This window comes from Mirounga leonina, unplaced genomic scaffold (genome assembly GCF_011800145.1).
Source record: "Mirounga leonina isolate KUSES-001 unplaced genomic scaffold, KU_Mleo_1.0 Mir_53, whole genome shotgun sequence".
Classification (NCBI taxonomy): domain Eukaryota; kingdom Metazoa; phylum Chordata; class Mammalia; order Carnivora; family Phocidae; genus Mirounga; species Mirounga leonina.
Window position 1 is genome coordinate 11,416,247 of NW_023270807.1, and position 25,254 is coordinate 11,441,500.

Genomic DNA, 25,254 nt, shown 5'->3' on the forward strand with positions numbered 1-25,254 from the left:
TTCTGTTTCCACTACTGAAAAATTCACAATATATATTTGCATACAAAAGCCTCTGAAAGGTTCCAAAAGAAATCTCTTCAATTTCTTAGTTTAGGATTTCACAAATTTATTTGAAAATAGACCACTCCCCCATCCCCACCCCCAACAGTGCACCTGTTAACATCTTGAGTAGTTCTTTAAATGCTTGTTTAAGAAAACAAAAGCCTGGAAAGTCCTTCCACAACCCCCAATTGATAGTTACCTGTGTTTATTTCTATTTTTTTTAATGGCTTTACTTTTCGTACCTAGTGCTTTAATCCACCTGAATTTATTCTGATGCAAGTATAAGGTTGGGGACTATCTGTCTTTTTTTTCTTTCCAAATGTTATTCAACTGTGTGGCATCTTTCTCCGATTGATTTCCAAAGCTACCTTTATTGTGACTGAATTGCTCTCTATACTTATGTCATGTGCAGTATTCTCTTTGTTGGTATGCTTATTGGGTTCTACACCAGTACCACACTATTTTGATGATAGTAGTTTTATAAAATGTTATATCTGGTAGGATAAACTGAACTCTGCCCTCTACTCTTCTTTAATGAAAATTTCTTTGCTTATCTTTTTTATCACTTAAAATAACCTCTAATATCATTTGAGAGTCTTAAAAAAAATTCTGCTGAGATTTTTGTTAAAGTTACATTAAGCTAATAGATTAATTTGGGAACAACTGATACATTTATAATAGTCCATCTTTGTATCCATGACCAGATTATTTCTTCACTTACACACCCCTCATATCTCAGTACATTACTAAATATTACTTTCATATTTCTCTTATATTTCTTGTTAATATGAAGTTCCCCTCCAAATAAACTTTGTCCTTGTATTATTTTGATTGAAATTGTCTTTCTCCTCATTTTTATTAACTCTTACTGAAATATGGGGGAAACTACTGATTTTTAAAGTATCTATATGATTTAATCAAGGCTTTAATTGGTTCTAATAGTTTTTAGATTGATTCTAAAGGATTACCTAATAAAAATTATATTATCTATACATAATGATAAATTTTGTCTCTTACCAACAGCTATGCCTTTATAGCACTGGTTAATGCTTCCTGAACTCTGGCAAATAAAAATGATTATATGGGCATTCTAGAATTTAATGGAACTCTGTTAATATTTTTCAAACTATAATGATGTCCGTTCAATAGAGTGAGATATTCTTTACATTGATATGGAGGTACTTTTCTATTTCTAGTTCATTGAGAATTTCTAAAAGGAATAGGAAGTGAATTTTGTCCAGTCTTTTTATCACCTCCTAACCCATATGGTTGTTTTACTCTGACCTAGTTATTGGGTATATAACACTAAAGTATTTTCTAATATTAAGCATGCTTGAATTCATGAAAAAAATCTTATTCGGTCATGGCACATTTCTTATTATATATATTGGCAAATTAAAATTGCTAATATTTTAAGATTCCTGCATCCATTTTCATAAATGAGATTATATTATGATACTTTGTAAAATTTAAGGAGTTTTCCTTATTTTCGTTACTCTGAGATAGCTTATATAGCATGGTAATGAACTGTCTTATGAATGTTTAAAAGAGCTTTTCCATAAACCATTTTGGATTCATAGCCTTTTGAGGACATAATTCTTTAAAAACATTTAGCATTTCTTCCAAGTTTACTGATCTATCCAAGTTTTCTATGACCTGTTGAGTAAAACTAATCATTTAATGTTTTCTTAGGAAGATACTCATTCCATCAGGCTTTTCAAATGTTAGTAACAGAATTATATGTGAATTGATTTCTCCAGTCTATGGCTAGATCCCCACTCCTTGCTAATTTTAGCAGCTTTCTTTTCTTTTCATTTTTCTTATTGAGACTTGTTATAGATTCATTCCGCCATTTTGTTCTTATTTTTGCAAAAAGCTCCTTAAATTGGTAAATTTAATTATTTGTTTTCTAACTTTATGCGTTTATTTTTATATTTTCATTTTTCCTCTTTTCGATGTAAAATTTCTTTTTTTTTTAGAGAGAGAGAGAGAATATGTGCAGGGGTGGTGGGGGAAGGGCAGAGGGAGAGAGAAAATCTTAAGCAGACTCTACGTTCAACATGGAGCCCCATGTGGGGCTCAATCTCACATGATTTGAGCTGAAATCAAGAGTTGGACACTTGACTGCCTGAGCCACCTAGGTGCCCCTTGATGTAAAATTTCTAATTTTAGTTGAATCGTTTATTTTAATTTTCCCCAATTTAACAAAGGCTTAAAAGCTAAAAAGTTGCCTGTGTTTTAAATAAAGTTTTGTCTAAATTTTGTAAATTTTACATGGACTATTCTCAGTGCTGTTATTGCCCAAATAGCCAATGGTAGTAATTTTTAATCTGTTGTGGGTCCATTAGTTGCTCCTATTAGTTGTTGGTTTCTTCTTTTTAAATTTTCAATCAATTAGGGTTTTATATGTTTAACTTCTCTTACTACTTTCAGGTTTTCTTTTTTTGCTCTGGTAGGGTAATGTGCTCTATAAATTTGTACATTTTTGAAATCTGTTGACCGTGAGAGACAGAAAGACTCCTGTGACGTTCTGTAATGATTTTCAATGAAAAAAATAATGAAACCCCTTCTTTACTGATGATATATAGATCCATTATGTAAAATCAAAGAAGTTTTTCTGTTTGAGGAAAGTGTGGGGGGAGGAGAGAGGCTAGAGACCCACCAAACTTCCCCTTACCTTCCCTAAAGAGCAGCTTGGAGTCCTTGGAGTTACCTGGATAAGATTTTAAAACTGCTGCTCATTCATAAAATGTTTTATATGCATCTATAAAGTTAAATTTTTATTATTAAAAATTTTCCCCCCAAGTCAATCTGTTAATGACTGAAATAGTGTGTTTCAGTCTCAACAAATGCATTTCTCTGACATCTCCCTGAATTACTGGAAGCTTTTACTTTGTATATTTAAATTCTCTGGAATTTGATGATTAACATTTTGTATTTACTCTCTTCATCACAGGCAGCATCACTTAGTAACATAAAACTACTGACATGGTTCCCTTTTAAAGCTTTTCCCCTGGAATCTTTTCTCTGAACTAATAATTGCTACTATTAGCATCTGAGTTTGTCTGATATACCTTTGATTGTTCTTTTACTTTTACATTAAAAAAAATCTACTAAAACTATATTTCTATTCTTACAGAATACACACATGCAGGCATAACAGTATGTATGTAAAAGTATATGTGTATCTATATATATCATCTGTATGTAGGCACATAAACTATATCTTTCCAGTCTATCAATTCTGTATTTCTTAATCTCATGTACACTTAAATTTTAAACTTTTTTCTGGGTTTCATTTTTAAACAATGTTTTTAATTTTTTTCATATTTGTAAACATCATTTACCTTACTAGGGTTAACCTTTTTTCTTTTATGATGAATCTTACCTAAGATATTTTTAAACTGTTAGTCTTACAGGCATTTTATTTCACTTTCCATTATAATTAAAAAATAATAATAATAGATAGAGAAGGGGAATGGTAGAAAGAACAGACTTCAAAACCAAGAGAAGATGGAGAACATCTATAGCAACCCACCTCTCTGGCTTCTTCAGTGAATTTTCCAATATACTTAGCTCCACGAAGGATAACACTGGATTTCAACCTCCCCAGGGATCATAACCTCATTATTTTTGGGGCATAACTGAATGGTGAACCTTATTTCTCTGATCATTCAGCTTTTATGAGAAACTTTGTGTTTTAAAATCTATGGCCAATCACTTTAGGTTAAATTCAGATGGCCACCTGGAATGTTATTCAATTTTAAGCCAATTAAAAACATTTTTAAGTGATCTTAAATTTTATGTGTTCTACTCTGCTTTATTTCTAGATTCCAGTGTCAGGCCTCTGAGGTTTTAGCACCCTAATTAATTTAAAGTCTGGTCTCTCTGGTGGGCTCTAATCTTTGCTTTCTTGTTTACTTTTATCAATTTGAAGATTAGTCAGAAGGTAGAATTCACTCAACTTTTTAAAGATTCATTGTTTATATCCCCTTCACAAACCTAGTAGTTTATTAGACCAGATATTTTACTTGATGGATGATAAACTTGAGCTTCTCAGGTTCCTTCACAGTAGAGCAGCTGGGTCTTAGGCAAGGCTCTTCTGTGAGTGACCACAATCACTCCATTAAGAAAACCCAAAGATGGGGTGCCTGGGAGGCTCAGTAGGTTAAGTGTCTGACTTCAGCTTGGGTCATGACCTCAGGGTCCTGGGATCAAGCCCCGCTTTGGGCTCTGTGCTCCCTGGGGAGTCTACTTCTCCTTCTTCCTCTGCTTCTGCCCCTGCTCATGCTCTCCCCCCCACCAAATAAATAAACAAAATCTTTAAAAAACAAAAAAACCCTAAAGCTATTTGCAGTTTTTTGTGACCACCCTCTTGGCCTTTGGTTGACACAACCACATTTAATTGATTAACACTCAAAAGATTAGAACGTAAGAAACAGGATCAACAGTAAAACATACCTGTGTCATTCTGGGGTGGAGGTTAAGTGGAGGAGCTGAGAGGAGCTGTGAGCATTCAAATGTATTATTATGCTTACCAAATCCCTGCTTCTGTTTCCTAGCCCCTTGAAAGCAATTCTGAACATTATTTAATCTTTATTTGAGAATTTGTAAGGATCTTCAGAGACAATGGGTCATAGATCTCTACTATACATACATGTCTAAGTGTTAAAAATTTGGTGTTGGAGAAAACTAAAATAGGGTAAAAGTTAGATAACTATCATGTTGGAAGGACAAGCAATTAGAAATGGAAGTAAAAATCCAGAGTTTTTATATTTCAAGCCATATAATCTTTAATAGTGCTGAAGTAAATTATGAGCGAAACACAAAGCCAGGCACACATAGAAATCACCTAGAACAACAGGAAAGAACTTTTTTTTTTTTTGTATACTCGTCCAATGTCTTGAGAAAAAACTAGGAACCCAGGTGGGTTTTTATTGTCTATAAAATTTTTTTCTCTTCTAAATTACATTTAAATGAAAAAAAAGGAAAGAAAACAAAACAATAATAAGCTTTGTTGGTAGGTCTATACTATTTGCATACATCCTTGGGAAGAGGTAGCAAACAAAATTTCTGCAACATTAAGTGATGCTTAGAGAAAAATGAAATCACAGAGTGATGCCAGGACTGATTATTCCACTGCACTTGAAAAGCAGAGATTGCAGTCTGTGAGTCCAAAGTGGTTTCATATGGACTGCTGCAGTTGTGGTTTATGCTTGAAACTATAACCTGTCAAATTAGAAGCAGGCAAGGCCGATGCTGTTAACGGTTCCACTTTCTACTGTCTGCAGTTATGTCTATAAGTTCAGCACTTTTTCTTCAGTTAAACTCTGTTATTTGGATGAGTAGAATCTCAAAACTGCTCTTTGTTATCTTGGTTAGAGAAGATTTTAGTTATGATACAAAGCTTAAAGACCTGCCAATCTGATTTTTATTACATAGATGAAGCTGACTTGCGTTGTAACCATTTTCACCAACTATTGATATTTTATTATCCTGGTTACCACTATGTAATAGGTAACTACAGAGAAGAGGTAGATAAACTACATCAGTTCCCACGCCCTTCCTCGTCTGCCTTTCCGGTTACTTTATTGACTTTAACTTGCACCTTACTGACTCATCATTTTTCCAAGCCTACAGTAGCCTGCTATTATGAGCTTAGTGTTACAACATGCTCCATTTCTTCTCTTCTCCTTGATTATGGAATGCCCTTCCAGGCAGTGGGCTTGGTTGACAGAGATTTTCCCATCAAAACTGAGAAGCTACTTGTTCTATTTTATTAATGTTTCACGCAGAGTCCTTTCTTAGTGAATCTTTCTTAATGCCCATTAGTGTAATATAAAAATGTTTTTTTAAAAAAGCATAAACAATATTTGCTCTGTGTAGAATGCATCGTAAGTGAAACCATGCCACTAAACAATCATATCCTGTTTAGGCCATAATGACATCAGAAATATATGTTTATCATCTGCTTTGGACAACTGAGCATGATTTTGGCCCACGGCGAAGTTGAACTAAAACCATTTGCAGTTGCCCCAAACCAAGATAACCACACATTTTTAAAGTAATTGATACCTAAAGAGAACATTGCCTTTAGATCACAGTTCATGATCTAAGCATACTAATTCTTTAAAGAAGGTTGTTAAAGCTTATAAAGCATGTATGTCTATTGGACTTCCTCCAGAATTTAACATGAAATAATTATATTTTTAGCATGCATAGAGATTATTAACATGGTCTTTTGGATTTTTGGAATTACTTCTCTTGCCCAATTTAAAGAGAAGGGGAAAATGAAGATTTTTTTTACATGTAAAAGTATAATAATAAGAAGGGTGATAAGAATAATGCTTTGTATTTTGGAAGGCACTCAAATAAAATCAGTCATTTTTATTTTTGAATATTTAAGGAAACAATAATTTTATGAATAGATAGCTTAGGCAAATAGAAGGAGCACAATTTTTGTATGTGTTGTGAAAACATATCCAGGGAACCCAAACACACGGGACTAACTTTGTGTTACAGGGCTATAAGCACGTAATTGCTCTGGATACTACCTTAGCTAGCGAGTCTATTCATAGCCTGAAAGACAGCTCTTCATGCTATATGCCAACATGAAAGCAGGAAAATTACCTTTGCCCACAAAGATAACTATATGGTTTGGAACAAAAAATAAGTTTGAAATAAAATAATATCAGTAAAAGTTAGGCTTAGCAAGAAGCTTAGGGAAATCTACTCATATTTAGAGGAGGAAAGAGAGAAACAGAGCACTGAAGTTGTCTTCCAAAGTCTTGTCTGAAGGCAGAGTACGACACCCTTAGAGGGAGACTCTGCTGCACCATGCTACTTTCAGACATGCAAACACACTGTTCTGGGCAATTCAGATAACAATTAAAGAACATAAGAATAGAACCCAATAGCATAAGCACTGTAATGGGTATTCTATTACTGTAAGAAGGGAAGAGTATACCGTACCTCCATTCTTTCTTGTTTAACTTCATCAATCTCATCATCTTCAAACATTGCCAGGAGTTCTCCTGTTTGGTCAATAGAGCTGAGAAAGTCTTGGGCGATTTTCTGTCTTTTGTTTGCATTATTGCTGCCACTCAGTTTGTCTTTGTGAACATAAGGGAAGGAAAAAAATGTGCTTAGTAGGTTTATATCAACACCAATCACGACATGTATTGAATACTGCATGTGAAATTCAGAATTGGGAGTTCTCTCGAAATAATCTTTAAAGGGAGAATCTTTGCATCCAAAACAAAAGCATAAGCCATGCAGAATTAAATCATTTATAAGGTTGAGAGGATAAAAAACCAAATTGTCAATTAACATAGTGTGAATGGACTGTTAAAATTCCTTACAAAAAAAAGAGTCCTTTCAGATTTAGAAAAAGAATCCTGCTATAGCAAGGCTAATTAAGAAAATAAATAAAAACAAAGACCTAAATAAATAGCATAAAGATTGAGATGTGATATTAAAAGGAAAGAATATTATGTATTTTATTGTGGTAATATATTTGAAGACTAAAGGGACAAGATCTCACACTTCTTCTCTTAAGAGGTAAAACTATCATGCTTACCTAAAAGCAAAACATAACTTTTAAAAAGTTATTGCCAAAGGTCAAGGAGTTTAATATTGCAATAGGTAATTAATAGTTTAATGCATTAATATCAGTGTGGATTAGGGAGAAAGAACTAGATTATTTTTTATTTTTTTTAAAGATTTTATTTATTTGAGAGAAAGAATGAGAGAGAGAGAGAGAGAGCATGAGAGGGGGGAGGGTCAGAGGGAGAAGGAGACTCCTGCTGAGCAGGGAGCCCGTGAGGGACTCGATCCTGGGACTCCAGGATCATGACCTTAGCTGAACGCAGTCGCTTAACCAACTGAGCCACCCAGGTGCCCAAGAACTAGATTATTTTTTAAAGTGATAAAATACATGGGCAGATACCAAATAAAGAAAACCCAAATATCTTAGGGTGAAAGCATCCAATCTTTCACCATTGAGTATGATGTTAGCTGTGGGTTTTCCACAGATGGCTGTCTTGGGTCTATTTATAGCATAGACCATAATAAATATATAAATATATCACAGACTGGATGGCTTAAAAACAAATATTTATTTCTCACAGTTCTAGAGGTTGGAAAGTCCAAGATCAGGTGCCGGCAGACCTGGTATCTGATGACTGCTTCCTGGTTTGCAGATGGACTGTCTTCTCCTATCCTCACATGGCCGAGAGCAAAAACAAACTCTCCTGTGTCTCTTCTTAGAAGGGCACTAATCCCATTCATGAAGGCCCCTCCCTCATGGCATCGTAATTGCTTTCCAAAGGCTCTACCTCAAAATACCATCACATTGCAGATTGGGCTGCAACATAACAATCAATTCTGGCGGGACACAAACATTCCATTCATAGCAATGAACTTAATTAATCAAGTTGAGAAAGTTCCCTTCTCAGTTTTTTGAGTGTTCCTCTCATGAAAGACTTTTGAATTTTTTTTCTAATGATTTTCCTACATTTATTGAGATGATCATGTGATTTATGACCTTTATTCCACAATACGATGTATTACACAAATTGTTTTCTAAATTTAAACCAATCTTCCATTCCTGGGATAAACCCCATTTGGTCATGGTGTATAATCCTTTTTAAATGTTGCTGGATTTGGTTTACTACATTCTAATATGTAGAATAGAATAACTACATATTCTGTTAGGGATTTTCACATCTATATTTAAAAAGACACTACAGCATCCTACTGAATGGGAAAAGATATTTGTAAATGATGTATCTGCTAAGGGGTTAATATCCAAAATATACAAAGAACTTATACAATTCAATAACAAAAACCCCCAAATAATCTGATTAAAAATGGGCAAAGGACCTGAATAGATATTTTTCAAAGAAGATATATGGGTGGCCAACAGACATGTGAAAAGATGCTCAACATCACAAATCAGGAAAATGCAAATCAAAACCACAACGAGAGATCACCTTACACCTGTGAGAATGGCTAGATTAAAAAAGGGCAAGAAATAACAATGTTGGTGAGATGTGGAGAAAAAAAAAAACCCTCGTGCATTGTTGGTAGGAATGTAAACTGATATAGCCACTATGGAAGATGGTATGGCGGTTCTTCAAAAAACTGAAAGTAGAATTACCATATGATCCAGTAGTTCTACTACTAGGTATTTACCCAAAGAAAATAAAAACACTAATTCAAAAAGACAAATACACCTCTTTGTTTATTGCAGCATTATTTATAATAATCAAACTATGGAAACAACCAAAGTGTCCATCAATAGATGAATGGATAAAGAAGATGTAAACACACACACACATAATGGAATATTACTCAGCCCATACACACAAAAAATGAGATCTTGCAATTTGTAACAAAATGTATGGACCCAGAGGGTATAATGCTAACTGAAGTACTTCAGAAAGAAAAAGACAATCTCATGATTTCACTCATATGTAGAATTTAAGAAACAAAGAAAAAAAGGCAAATGAAAAAATAGACTCTTAAATACAGAGAACAAACAGGTGGTTGCCAAGGGGGAAGTGGGGTGAGGAAATGGGTGAAATAAATAAAGGAGTTTAAGAAGTAGAAACTTCCAGTTACAAAACAAGTAAGTCATGGAGATGGAACGTACAGCATCGGGAATACAGAAAAGCAATGTATTAGTCTTTAGTTTTCATTTTGTGTGAAATCTTAGTCTGGTTTTCATATCAGAATAATACTGGCCTTGTAGAATGAGCTGGGAAAGGACTGGTGTTAATTGTTCTTTAAACATTTGGTAGAATTCATCATAAGGTCATTTAGGCCTGGGTTTTTCCTTGGGGAAGTCTTAAAAGTACTAATTTAAATAATTTACTTGCCACAGATCTACTCATATTTTCTGTTTCTTCTAGATTCAGTTTCAGTAGCTTGTGTTTTCATAGGATAGAAAGTAGTTATTTATAGAATTGGTTATATTAACCATTGTATTTACCATTTCTGCTTCTTTTCATTTCTTTCTGCAATTTGAGCAGCCATCCTGTGTCACTCCTTCCTCCAATACAGCTTTGTTACCACTTGCCTCACTTATGTTGTTACTGTCAAATATATTGTAATATATATCTACATGTAGATATATGTATCTACATATATCTACATGTTATAGACTTGACATTACAATTATATATATTGTTTCATAGTTTTTTTAAATCAGTTAAGAGGAAGAAAGGAAAAAATGTGCAATTATATTGTCTCTTATGTTTTACTTACATAATTACCTTTACAGGTACTTGTGTGTGTGTATGTGTGTGTGTATGTGTGTGTGTGTGTGTATGGAATCAAATTATTGTCTGGTGCCACTTGCTTGAGCCGGAAGAACTTACTTTCATATTTTTTTATGTGGATTTGCTACCAAGAAATTCACCCAGTTTTTGTTTATCTGGGAATATATTTTATTTTGCCTTCACTTTTAAAAGATAGTTTTTCTGGGTATGTTTCTTGGTTAACAGTTTTTTCTTTCAGCAATTTGAATATGTCATTCCACTGCTATCTGACCTATATTGGTGGTTTTTTTTTTTTTTTTTTTTTTTGATCTATATTGTTAATGAGAAATCAGCTGTTAATACTTCTGGAGTTCGATTGTATGTGATGAGGTGCTTTTCTCTTGCAGCTTTTGTGATTTTCTCTTTGTCTTAGTCTTCCTACATTTCTAGAAGAATATGTGTGAATGTGGATCTCTATATGATTATCCTAATTGGAGCCCCTTGAGCTGTTTGGATGTAATGATTTTCATCAAAGTTGAGAAGTTTCAATCACTATCTGTTTGAAGATTTTTTCTGCTCCTTTTTATCTTTTTCTTTCCTTCTGGTAGTCCCATTGTGTACACGTTGGCTCATATCAGGATGCCTTAAATTTCTCTGTTAATTTTTCTTCATTCTTTTTCAGACTGCATAATCATTAACAGTCTTCAAGTCCACTGATTCTTTCTTCTCACTTTAAAGCTACTTTTAAGCCTCTTCACTGAATTTTTCATCTTAGTCATTGTGCTTTCCAACTCCAGAATTTGCATTTGTTTCTTTTTTATGATTTGTATCTTTATTTTATTTTATTTTATTTTAAAGATTTTTATTTATTTATTTGAGAGAGAGAGAATGAGAGAGAGCACATGAGGGGGGGGGGTCAGAGGGAGAAGCAGACTCCCTGCTGAGCAGAGAGCCCGATGCGGGACTCGATCCAGGGACTCCAGGATCATGACCTGAGCCGAAGGCAGTCGCTTAACCAACTGAGCCACCCAGGTGCCCCTGTATCTTTATTTTAATCATTTTTAAAATTTTTATTTAAATTTCAGTTAGTTAACATTCAGTATAATATTAGTTTCAGGTATACAGTATAGTGATTCAACATTTCCACACAACAGCCAGTGCTCATCATGACAAGTGTATGCCTTAATTTCTCTTAATTGATATTTTCTATTTTGTGAGACACTGTAATCATACCTTCCTTTTGTTCCTTAAAAATGGTTTCCTTTGTTCTTTGAACACATTGATGATAGCTACTTTGAAGTTTTTGTGTGCTAAGTCCAACATCTGGGCTCCCTCAAAGGCAGTTTGTGTTGTCAGCTTTTTGTTCCCTTTTTATGGATTACACATTCCTATTTTTTTGCTTGTCTAGTATTTAGTGGTTATTGTTGAAAATGGACATTTTATCTTATAGCAACTCTAAATAATAATTCCCTCTTCTTCCTGGGGCCTGTTGTCATTGTTTGCTTGTTTGGTTGTTTGTTTAGTGATTTGGCTTGACTGGTTCAATAAAATCTTTTTCCCTCACAGCATGTGGCCTCAGAAGTTGTTCCCCAGACAGCATAACTGTGAGCATGCAACTGGTCTCCTCAATCACCAGGGATGACTGTGGTGTTAGTCAGGTTCTCTTTGGCTGTCACTTTCCCTGATCTCTATTAAGTTTCTGGCTGGTTTAATTCTATGGGTCTCACATACAGCTTTTAGCTTCCACTGACTTCTGGCTGATTGCTCTACTGTTTTTGATAATACTCTTGGGCATTTCCCACAGATTGGTCTGAATAATGTCAGGCCCCTTTGCAGAGTCCATATATTGCCAGCCTTTACATTTTGCTCTGACCCCAGAAAGACTCTTCTTAGCTGTCTCTTCCATTTGTTTCCTCTGTTAAACCTTTAGCTGACACACTGTTTTGTTTGTTGTTACTCATATCACATAGCTTCCAGCTTCCTCTTAATTACTAACCGTCAGGATTTCCATAGTTTTCTATACCACCCTTAGGTATGAACTTCCACATGCTCTGTTCTAAAAAGTCAGTCCTCATAGAAAAAGCTGCAGAACTCTCTGTTATCAAAGTCTGCCTCTCCCTCTGGGCTAAACCTCTGCATCACTGTACTGGAGCTGAGAGTAGAAATAGCAGTTGGCTTTTCCTAGAAAGACTCCTAGATCTGTGAGTGAAGAGCCAGGCAGGGATGGTAGTCCACTGTCTTCTAGGCTTGTCCCTTCTGGTGTGGAGCTTTATTCCCCATGAGCAAGCTAGGGTGGGGCAATCAGGGCCCAGTATTCTTGGCCTACCATGGCTGGGGTAGAGCTTTCCTATGAACAGAGAATGAGTGGAAGCTCCAGTCCTTTTAACTGTGCCTGCACGGAATAGAGCTTCTGCAACATGGAGCCAGAGGAGATGAGAGATGCCAACCTCCTGGGGGGAAACTATTGCCCTGGACTGGTAGCTGAAGAATCAGGTGTCCAATGTTCTTGGAAACACTTGCCCAGAGTAAAGCTTCTACCATACTGAGCTGAGGTGCCACGAGGGAAGAAGAGGGGTAATGGGAGCAGGTCATGGCTCAAATCAAACAGACTCTCACTGTTATTAATGAGATTTGGATTTTCTTAAATACGTACTTCTCCATTTGCTATATACACTTAGGAGAACTTCTAGAGACTTTAAGCCATTACTTTTTAAAGTTGTCACCAGTAAAATGTTTTTCACTGGGGAAAGAGTCTATCCTCATATGGCCATTCTCCAAAGTCCCACCTCAGTATTAGATATATTTTACTGGAGTACTTTATCTTACAAGTTATATCAACTATTTTAAAACTTTATATGACACAAAAAACTAGATAATTTAAATGAAAATAAAGAGATGAGATCTGAAATAAATAAGGAGGAGAAGGCATCAGACTGATAGGATAGTGTTAGTACAACTGAATACTAGTCTCACCACTCTGAGCTTCTTGGTGTTCTGAGTTTGGTATTAAAAGCTATCATTTATTCAATGTCAGGGATGTATCAGGTTATTTTCATACATTATGTTAAACTCTCATAAGAACTCCACCATGAGTGGTATAATTTTTGACTTATGAGAAAACTGATCCTCAAGTTCACATAGAGAGAAAGCAGACAATTGGGACTGACTGGAATTCAGGTCTGTATTCTTTATGCTCTTCAAATAAGGAAGCATTTAAATTCATCTGGAGAACTATTTTTCAGAAATTAAATTCTATGAGAATTGCAGACAAATTAAATAGGCAACACTGATTAAACATTTGATATGAATATCTTTTCTTTCTTTCTCTCTTTTTTGCATGGTTATTACACTTGCTTATTTGCTGACAGTAAATCAAAATTTACTTCTAAAATTTGTTAACTCTTCAGTTGGTTTTGAGCAGTTTTCTGAAGTTCTTAATCCAGTAGAGTTTATTTATCAATGTCTTTATTAGCAATGGATACCCACTATGCAGTGACTATATTCAATGCAAAATATATGAGTTATTCTAAAACACACATATTTATTTTGACTCAATAAGTATTGTTTAGTATGTTTCTGCTTTCAGCTTAGCACTGCTTGATTCTGCAACATTAATATTTTTTTCTCAATATTCTGAAATGGGGAACTGAGTTGGAAAATCAGATAAAGAAAATTTTCTACTCCGTGTTAGGCTGTTGGTAAGATTTCAAACAGCATAGTAATAACACACCAAAATGAGGTGACTTTACATAATACTGCATATCAGATACTTTCTATAATAAATTAAGAAAAACCCGTATGTCAATTTCAGAGATATATAATAAACAGTTCTGGCTTCCTACACCCACGACAGAAAAATTATGCTTGCTAAGATTAATTATGTTTTGAATCAACATGATTTTCTCAGTTTCATGACATTCTGATATAAAACAGGCCATATGATTAAAAGAACTGACACAGCAGATTACTACGAAGCCATGTAAATAGAAAATCACAAGATTTAGCTGCCAACTAAATATGTATTTGGATAATTTCTGAGCTACATTATTTAACAGTAGCACATATATTCTTCTGTGATGGGAAAGTCCACAATGACATTGTATCAGTGTGTCACCCAGCACGTACATGTCACAATGCTCTCAGTTTAGTGTTTTGTTTTTTTTTTTAGGTTACCTTCCAGAAGGTCATCCTCATCTATGCCCTTGACAATCTTGGATTTGTAGTCTCGGAAAAACATGTACTTTAGGAGTCTTCTAAGCTTTTTCTGTTAAAAAAATGAAATAAGAAATCTTATACATTACATTCACTTTACTGATTATAGAATACTATGATAACTAAATTTAATAAACTTGTATTCTAGGATCACTGCGAAAAATACAGCAATTCTTAGCATAATACTATGGAATAAAAGATGTCATCATATTAAACATAAATGCTAAAATACAAGCATTTTAAAAAGCACTTTTCATTTGTAAGTATCCAAAATGCTCCAGAATTACAGTAATTGCTTTTTCTTTTTTTGGTCTTATAAAAAGTTTTAAATTCTTCCTGAAGATTGTGATAAGTATCACACTCTCCATACTAAGATAGCTATAGTGATTTATAAACATCTAGACAAGGATTTTGTAACAACTGCTTTAAAAAGCCAAGCAACTCTCCTTTTCATTGTTTTTTATTCTCTGGAAAAAATTTTTTTTTTTTAATTTAGATTTTTTTTTATTTGGTTTATGTTTTATATTTCTGAAAAACATTCTATAATCTGAGAAATATGTTTTAATGAGACTCAAAGCGGATGAATGATAGTTGGGTCTTGATGGTTTTCTTTAAGTTTATTAGAAGACCATAATACTGCTTAACTTAAAAGGTAACTGATAATACTTTGTAATATGTTGTGTGCTTGGTTCCTGACCTTCAGGTTTAAGGTTCTGAATTACGGCTGAAATATAGTGCATTTTACAAAGCTCTTTTACACACATCTTATTTGATCAACCCTGAAATACAGACAAAGATAATCATCTCCTTTTTATATACAGGGAAACAGGTTACAACTAGAGGTTAGCAGGGCCAGAAGTAGAACATAAGCTTTGGACTTCAGTTTCTTTATTTACAATTTTAAGTAAAGTGCCTACCATATAGGACCACTGGGATGAATAAATGAAAGAATGAGTGAAGGTACCTAGAGCAAGATAGTAGACAGTAAATAAATACTGCTTGAATATAAAATGGAATTAGGAAGAGAAAAAACATGCACCTATAAATAGTTCTTCTGCTCCCCTTCTTTTCTCTTTGCTCTGATTGTATTCAAAACTTAAGATTTTATTTTGTCTTATGTTAAACCTATGTAAACTACTTTACTTTTGTTTGGAACATGTCAGCAGATAAATACAATTATTATTTTGAAAAGAAAGATGAGAACTCTGGCAGCTATATTACAGCTATGTTCTCAGTTGATGAAAGGATTCTGGTTAAGAGTCCTTCTGGGCAGTAGAGGGGCCCTGTCAATTAGTGTATGTTCCTATAGTATCACCATGATTTTAAATGCTGACTTTCCCAAAAGGCAGGAGAAAGTGTCAATGTGGACTGTTTTTTGTGCTAGCCTCTTTACCTCTGTCATGAAAAAGAGAAGTTGATTGGACATATTCTGTAAAGTACTAATACTAACTCCACTGTTCTCCAGGGGCCTTCACGAAGGACCTTGGCTCCAGGTCCTCATTTCTGTCAAAGGCAAGCTCCTTCCTCACAGCACTACTGCTGCCCAGTGCCTATTACTTCTTGGTCCTCCAAGTATAATGAAGTCACCAAATCCTGTGTATTTGTACTCTTTGCTGTCTTCCTGAAATCTGCTTTCCTATCCACTTCCAGAGCCATCATGCTCATCACATTTTGCCTCGACTACTGAACCAGCATCTTGGCTAGTTCCTTTGCATTTGGTCCATTCTACATACAACTGCATGAGTCTCAGACACCTCCACTTCAACAAATCTTTCCACCTCTCGTCTAATCACACAACTTCGGAAATTCTGCTTCTTTAACTAAATCATACAGATTTCCTAAGCCAGATTATAGCTTCTTGATCGTGAAGACACTTCTTTTCTCTTCCTTTATATTCCTCATAAGATCAAAGAGTTAATTAGAATTTATATAATTTAATGGTAGACTAGTCATGGTGTGGTTTGTAGGTGTCTGAATCTTACTCTATGAGGAAGACAGAAAATACTTGATCTAAGTTTAGTCAACCTTCAATCAGAATTAAAAGATTTCACAGATATAAAGTAACTGGATATTGGAAAGGGTGTTAACAAGGTTCTCCAAAAGGTTAATGGGATGTCTTCTGGTAAAAACAAAAAAACAAAAAAACAAAAAAAAATAAACTACAAAAAAACCCAGCCACGAGCATACAAAAATGGTGGAAGAGGAATGGGTACGTGTAATGAAAAGGCCAGGGAAAAACAATGAAGAAGTGAAAGATGGACCATCAGAAACCAAACACTGCCTGCTCACTGGGGATAGCAGCTACCATACATAACACAAGGTGGTTACTCCACTAGTTTTTGTACATGTAAATTTTCGATGACACTGTTATTAAAAATACGTAAAACATTATAAAATATTTTCAACTAGCTACTCATGGGAGATAGTTAGGACAAAATTAGACAGGTAAATACCAGCTTAAATATTTTAATTACCAGAATTCAAAGAGTAAGAAAGGTAGACCTTTACCATAAAAACTCTAGACATTATTTTATTGATGCCACTGGAAGACTCACCTTGACTGATTGATTGTTTCCTTATAATTCAGTGTCACAGAATAAACCTTGAAACAAACCCTGGGAAAGCCTGTAATCTTGTGTAAAATTAGAAGAAAAATAAATATGCCACTCAGTTCTATCTCACATATTCCAACAAAGCACACAATTGATACGTAGTGAATATTATGTAGCAATGAAAATGCTGAAAGAGATAGGGAAGAAAAAGTGAGAATGCGTTGGCAGCCTAGTTCTACATCAGTGTCCTGGCCCTTGTTAAACAATCAATTCTCTTATAATAAACCATTCTGTGCAAACTATGAAGACTAAAACATCAGTTTAATAGTAGTATTCCAATTTGAAAGCTGTATAAGAAGGATATAGTTCCTTATATAAGTGTAATTAAGCACCAAACATGGCATGTTAATACAAGGAAATTGTTTTATATTACCTTATCTTTGCGCATCAAAAACAGAAGGTCTTCAGCGGAGATTACCCTTGCTCCCCGAAGCTGAGAAACTTCAGCGGCTTGCTGTAACTAATAACAAAGAGAATTTAGGATTTTTTTCTCTCCATAATCTAAATTAAGTATACTACAGTCATGATGTCTCAAGAGAGATAAATATACTAAGAGTTAAAAACCTTTGGGAATAATCTGGCAATCACATTACTGCTTTTAAAAGTGAAATGTCTTATGTTTTAAAGTAAAAAAATGCAATTAAATTAACTTATAAGCCCACCTGTAACTGATACAATAAACAGAAATCCCTGATTTCTTTCATGCAAAAGAAAAATCATGTGCAGCTTCCAGAAATGCATTAATGCACCTGAAAATAATTTTATGAAATTTTATCCTCATATCCATGTGAGCAATGGTTTCACTCAGTATCACTAGTTGAATAAGTATATTATTAATCTAAGCTCCCATGCTGGTATGATTTGAAATAGGCCCATTCAGAACTTTAAAAGATCAACAAAAACAGTAGCTGTTTCTAATATCCAAAGGAAAAAAAATAGTTTTAGTTTTGGCAAGTCTTCAGTGGGCAAAGGATTCAGTCCATAAATCATAATACTGGACTGCATTAATTTCTTTCCACACTAATCACATGCATACAAAAAGTTAACTGTATCTGGAATGCACAACACAAAACATACTGCATGAAAAGTTAGATTCCCCCTGAAATGTTCATCTGGGTCCTTATATCTACAAAGTTGAGAGTTTTCTGGAATTCAGAAGTCCTAGAAACACAATCTTACTTGAAAATGACCTGGAAAATAAAAGAATGTGAAAAATGATAGTTCTATTTTTTGGCAAAGGCAAAATCGGTTTCTTATTTTGATTAGTTGGAAGGAACATAAAATACGTCCAGATGAAAAAAATAAAGATGCTGGAGAAAACACTACAAATATGTGCCCGTAACGTCTTCCAAATTTGATCAAACCATGGTGATTGCACCACACCATCTCTATCCAGTATTATAAAAATATTTACATATAAAGGCTGTTCCTAAATGCATTCTTCTTTGAAGGGAATAAATCTAACATATTCCTGAGAACTAATCTTTAAAAAGTGACACACTGTTATCTTAACAATTATAAGGAATCAAATAGTGCATTTGTACTGGAGAAATTCTGCTCGAATGTTTAAGCGATTTTGCTAAGTAAGCTTCAAACCTTGTCTAAATACACAGACTACAAAATAGACTATAAACTCCCTATGTGTCAGCCTTACCACTGAATTTCCTGGATACTGGTGGTTGGTATATAAACATAATTCTACCTAAATATAGAAATTTAAATTTAACTGTGAGCCATTTAAAAAGAAATCTTGGGGGAAAGGTTTTAAAAAGATGATGTATCTACTCAGAAACAAAGTTTTCAGCAGGAAAAACTTGAACATATTTTTCTAAAAACTGGAAGAGTGTCAGGGAAATATGTGTACACATGTTTTTTTCAAATAAAAACATTTCTATCACAGTATAAAATACACACAATCAGTGTGGAGAAGAATATGGGCTCAGTATGCATTTAAATATGTGGACGTATATAGAGAACATACAGGGTACCAGGAGGCAGCCCTGTCAAGTAACTTTGTATTTTCTTTCACAAAGGATGGTGAGGATTTGACAAAGTATTATACAGATACAACTAATTTCACCTATGTTAAGAAAGGATCAGGAGAAGGATATATCCCACAAGTTTTCCCAATTAATCACTTATCCATACTACATATCAATAAATCATCTGTATTTATCATCCTCTTCAAAATGTCAGTTTACAAACACATTAACCAGGAAAAAGTAAAAAATGGAAAATAAAGACATAGGAGACTTAGACATTTTAAAACACCTTTGAAAACCAGTAGACGACTACTGGAGGGATCTGGAATTTATGTCATGATATAATTAGCAGGAAAATTTAACTTCAGTTTTCATTTATCTCAGGCACTAATTTCCTTCACCTAACTTGGTGTCCTGACTAGCATGGGCGCTGCTAGAATTCTCCTAATACGCCCCGGACTTTCAAGAAGTGATTCCTCAGGACTGAACATGATCCCTGTGCTACTTCAAACCTATCTGTCTTGATGTGCCTCATGCTCCAAAATGACCTCTCCCAAACTCTGACCTCTTCTCTATAAAGTAAGGCGAGCAATCTTATCAGCTAATTACAGTGATCACACAGTAGAAGTGTGTATTACGCACTGGCTTCCTTCTAGAAATTTTTGTCCATGCCTACCAGAAAAGAATAAGGAAACTCCTCTTTAACAATATAAAGCTTAAAAGGCTTAAAAAACAGGTTAGCGGCTTGTCAGTCCAGTTCCACAGAATGCTGAGCTCAGAATTGGTGCCTTTAATGTGAAAGCAATTCTAGAGTCAGGAAACCAAAATCACAAAATATTCCTAATAACTTCAGTGTTAAAAAAATTGATTCTATATTCTAAGAAATCCCTCGATCTCTTAATCTTTGAAACTAAATGGAAGTTGTAATTACTTCACTACTCACTGCTGCAAGTTAAATATTTCTGGTAGTAATTAGAATAACATGAAATAATGGTGCATTTCACAATTTTTTATTATAATGAAAGTAGTATATATTTAATTGTGATATAAAATATGTAAGAAATAATGGAGCACAAAAATACTTTAAGACCAACCACTAGTAGAATGAGTATACAAACTTAATTTTCTTAACTATATGGATAAAGGTATGGTAACAGCAACTTAGTACAATATTGTGCTACAAGACATTATTATTTTACCACAATAGCAACTCAGGTACAGCATGTTTTTTTCTGATACTGTTTTTCAAAGTAGACAAAAAATAATATACTTGTAACAACGGTTTAAAGATTGTTTATTTATTTATTTGACAGAGAAAGAACAGCAGATAAGGAACACAAGCAGGGGGAGTGGGAGAGGGAGAAGGCGGCTTCCTGCTGAGCAGGGAGCCTGATGCAGGGCTCGATCCCAGGACCCTGGGATCATGACCTGAGCCGAAGGCAGACGCTTAACGACTGAGCCACCCAGGCGCCCCTGTAACAACTGTTTAAAAGACAAAAGTTCCCCTTGCATATTAACACCCATCATGTCTGCATTTTAAAATATTTTATGACACTTTATTTGGAAGTTGAGCGTAAAAAGGTCCTTTAAGTTTTACATGTCATCTTAAATGTCTCATCTTTGATCCCGCAAATAAATCTCCTCTTAATTTCTCACTGCTCTCAATGACACTTACATTCAAACTCATTTTATTTTCCTCACTCTACTACATTTTCACTAACCTCTGTTGATTTTGTTTTGTTTTACTCTGCTCATGGTCTTGAATTTGCTTTCTACTTCCACAGAATTCATCCTAATCTACACTTGTGGGGCTATTTGCTTACTGGTTTCAAAATTTCAGTGTCTCCAAATTGTGATGCAATCTAGATTTAAGTGCTAAAACGATCTTGGCTCAAATATAATGCCCATAATTCTTGTTCCAGGATCTATGAGAAGTAAGTATTATCTAACTTCAATGTGGTCTTTAAAGCCTGTGACTCACAGATTTTCCACTGTACCCTCATTCTCATTATATTTCTTGTTTTTTTTTCTCATATTATTCTACATTTAAACTCCAATAATTTCAATTCTATTTTCACACTTTCGTGCATTTGTAATGATTAATTTTATGTGTCAACTTGATTGGGCCACAAGGTGCTCAGACACTTGGTCAAACGTTATTCTGGGTGTGACTGTGAGGGTATTTCTGGATGAAATTAACATGTGAATAGGTAAAATAAGTAGACTGCCCTCCCTAATGTGGGTGGACCTCAACCTATAAATTGAAGAACTGAATAGAACATTATTACCTCACACCTATCAGAATAGCTAAAATCAGCAACACAAGAAACAAGAGGTATTGGCCAGGATGTGGAGAAAGGGGAATCCTCTTGCACTGTTGGTGGGAATGCAAATTGGTGTGGTTACTCTGGAAAACAGTATGGAGGTTCTTCAAAAAGTTAAAAATAGAACTACTCTATGATCCAGCAATTGCACTACTAGGTATTTAACCAAATAATACAAAAATACCAATTCAAAGGGATACCCGCACGCTGATGTTTATAGTATCATTATCTACAATTGCCAAATTATGGAAACAGCCCAAGTATCCATCGACTGATGGATAAAGAAGATGAGGTATATATATATAAAATGCAACATTACTCAGCCATAAATAAGAATGAAATCTTGCCATTTGCAGTGACATGAATAGAGCTAGAGAGTATTACGCTAAGCAAAATGAGTCAGTCAGAGAAAGACAAATACCACATGATTTCACTCATATGCTGAACTTAATAAAGAAAACAAACAAGCAAAGGGGAAAAAAAGAGAGAGAGGCAAACCAGGAAACAGACTCAACTATAGAGAAGAAAACTGATGGTTACCAGAAGGGAGGTGAGTGAGGGGGATGGGTGAAATAGGAGATGGGGATTAAGGAGGGCACTTGTGATGAGCACTGGGTGTTGTATGGAAGTGCTGAATCACTGTACTGTACACCTGAAACTAATATTACACTGTATGTTAACTGGAACTTAAATAAAAACTAAAAAAAACCATAAAGGCCAAATAAAAGGGAATGGAACCCTTTCTGCCTACCTTGAAATGGAACATCGGTCTTTTCTAGCCTTCTCACTTGGACTAAAACAGCTCCTCCTGTTTTTCAGGCTGGACTCAGGCTGGAATTAAATTTCACCTCTCCTGGGTCTCCAGCTTGCCAACTACAGAACTTGGAACTCCTCAGCCTCCATAATCATGGGAGCCAATTCCTTACTATCTATCTAATCTATCTATCTATCTATCTATCTATCTATCTATCTATCTATCTACCTACCTACCTACCTACCTACCTACCATCTTTCTATCCATCCATCCATCCATCCACAACCCCCCATACCCCCTATTGGTTCTGTTTTTCTGGAGAGCCCTAATATAGAACTATACTCAAATTATGAGAAATTCTTGATCCTTTATGGGATGCAGCACTTTCTTCTTTAAAATACAGGTTTCAAAATAATTTTATCAAAGAAAAAAGATCTATGATTATCTTCATACAGTAGTGTCTGTTACCTAACCTAGGTATGAAACTCATATGCTCAGGTTACAACATGTTAATTATACTCATCAATGAGTTTCTTCTTTATCTTCCTCAACCGGTTACTTAATACTCTCACTTCCCAATTACATTTTGAATAATATCTCTTGGTCCAGGACCACCATTCCCCAACAGGCAGTTTATGAATGTTTGTCAAATGTTGGCAATCCATTTCCCATTGACAGCTGTCAGTTTCCTCATCTTTGATATAAATGAATTGGGTTAGATGAAGTAAATAAACTCTGCATTTGTCTGGGACCTACATAAATTCAGCAGAAAGATTCCTCTAAAATTCCAAAAGGTCTTAAAAGTACAGCAAATTAATTTCACAATTATTAACAACCTGAAATATTCCATTTTAACCACACTTCTGTTGCACCTCTTTCCTTTGGGTTTTGACTAAATCCCTGGATCTTACCTTTTTGAGGATACATAGTAAATAAATAAATAGTAAAAGGCAAGAGTTGTTGAAAGCTATGTTATGAAAAGCTATGTTATGAAAAGCTAGGTTGTCCCCTGGCCTAAGATTTATTTGTCTGTCTTTCTATCCATTGGTCCATCACTCACTATTTACCAGGCCAGATTCTCGGTCAGATGATGAAAGGACAGCTCTGCTTACAACTGTATTTCTCAGCCATCAATCCTCTCTGAGCCTCCATATTGTGACTGAAAGAGTTCAGAAATCTGGATTCCAGGTCTAGCTCTACTACTCATATATTCACCTAACTGTGAGATCAGATACATCAATAACTTCCCTAGATTTGTCGGTTTATAAATATAGTTTTTCCATTTGAAATGGGCAAACCATGATTTTAATGACTATTAGGAGAGTTAATAATCTTAGCAGTAACAATAGCTACAATTTATTGAGCACCTAATTTGTACCAGGCACTGTACTGTGTGTTATACAGAATTCAATTAAACATTTTTAAAATTTAAGTTAAAATGTATATAACATTAAAAGTCAAGCAATACTCTAAGTTTTATAATGACAGACAGCACTACCTTACCACACTTCTTTTCAGTGATTCTGCTTCAAGAGGCAACTACTTTCAACTTGTTTAGCTTGTTTTGCTGTTCTTTACCTCCATATTGGAAATATGCTTATAATATGCTTGTTTTCTTTATCCTTCAGCTTGAAATACTGTCAATTCTTACAATGGAAGATAAAGAAGACTTAGTGTTCTCAGATGCCTCTTATTTAACTATCTCCTTCCTCCCCTCTTGATCTTATCTATAAAATATAATTAAAAAAATTTATATCCAGTGTTTATATTTTTAGAGTGTGTAAACACTATTATAGCTTGGCTACTATGAACAAATTTTTTTTACAATTTTTAAAAACATTTTTCTTGTAGTTAATAATTTCCTTGAGTTGTTTCTTTGCTTATTTATTTGTTTTGTGAATCTAAAATTGTTTCATCTCAAACTCTTTGAGAGATTTGAAACATATAAGGATTTCTTTCAGTTTCATTGTTTTTGTTTTCCCTCAGAGACATCTCATCTGGAGTCCTTCAATTCTTCAACTATTCCTTTTGGATTCTTAATTTATTGATTCTATTTCTTGCTCTTTCTTAGTTTACTTCCTTATTTTGGTAGATTTTTTATTCTTGAGCATAGATGTGCTGCTTTAAAAATCCCTATCTGCTAATATCAACACCCGGTCATCTTGGAGTCAGTTTTCATTTTGTCTTTTCTCCGGGGTTAAAGTCATGTTTGCCTGTTACTTCATATTTTAAGGAATCTGGAATTTTACCTGAGATATTGTAAATTATACCTTATAAGGACTCTGGATTCTGTTATGTTCCTTTAAAGAATATTGATTTTTTTTTTTTTTAATAGGCAGAATGAATACTAGAAAACTAGAATGAGCTCAAACTGCAACACCTTTCTTCTTCCCCCAGTGGTGGGGCTGTAGCTGAAAAATACCCCTGCTAGTTTCTTGAGAAGGGGTTTATGGGAAATAAAATTTTAAAGATCTATTCTGAAAATTCATTTAAGCCACCCTCATATTCAGTTGGTAAACTGACTGAGTATGGAATTTGAGATTAAAAACCATTTCCTTCAGAATTTTAAAGGCATTGCTCCACTGTCTTCCAGCTTAAAATGTTGCTCTTGAGAAGTTAGTTGTTGTTATTCTTAAACCTTTATGTGACTTTTTTTCCTCCTCTGAAAAACTTTTAGTGTTGTTCTTTTCATACCTGAAATTCTGAAATTTCACGGTGCTGTGGCTTTGTGAGGGTCTTTCTTCACATATTTTCTTGGTACTCACAAGGATACTGTAACCCATATATTTCTGTCCTTCATGTCTGGTAAATTTTCTTGCATCACTCTGAAAATTTCTTTCTTTTGGTTTTCTGGATTCTTTTTAGAATGTCTATTAATCGAATATTGGTGGTCTTTGTGCCTAGAATCTCTAATACCAGAGTTTGTTTTATTCAACCTCTCCAGAAAGTAAACCTATGGTATTCTGCCAAATGGATAAAGGATAGTTGACTGCCTATATGTTTTTTTTTTTATTATGTTACGTTAATCACCATACATCATTAGTTTTTGATGTAGTGTTCCATGAT

At 34.5% G+C, this 25,254-nt stretch overlaps 1 protein-coding gene across 2 annotated transcripts in view; it reads right to left on the reverse strand.

The window, feature by feature from the left end:
• SUPT3H (SPT3 homolog, SAGA and STAGA complex component) overlaps nucleotides 1–25,254 on the reverse strand; it is a 535,970-nt gene that overhangs the window by 129,545 nt on the left and 381,171 nt on the right. For both annotated transcript variants that reach the window (XM_034991616.1, XM_034991615.1), the window contains exons 4-6: nucleotides 17,502–17,588; nucleotides 14,478–14,568; nucleotides 7,015–7,154 (exon numbers count right to left, since the gene is read on the reverse strand). In XM_034991616.1, the coding sequence (XP_034847507.1) occupies nucleotides 7,015–7,154; nucleotides 14,478–14,568; nucleotides 17,502–17,588 (318 nt within the window). The remainder of the gene's footprint in view (nucleotides 1–7,014; nucleotides 7,155–14,477; nucleotides 14,569–17,501; nucleotides 17,589–25,254) is intronic.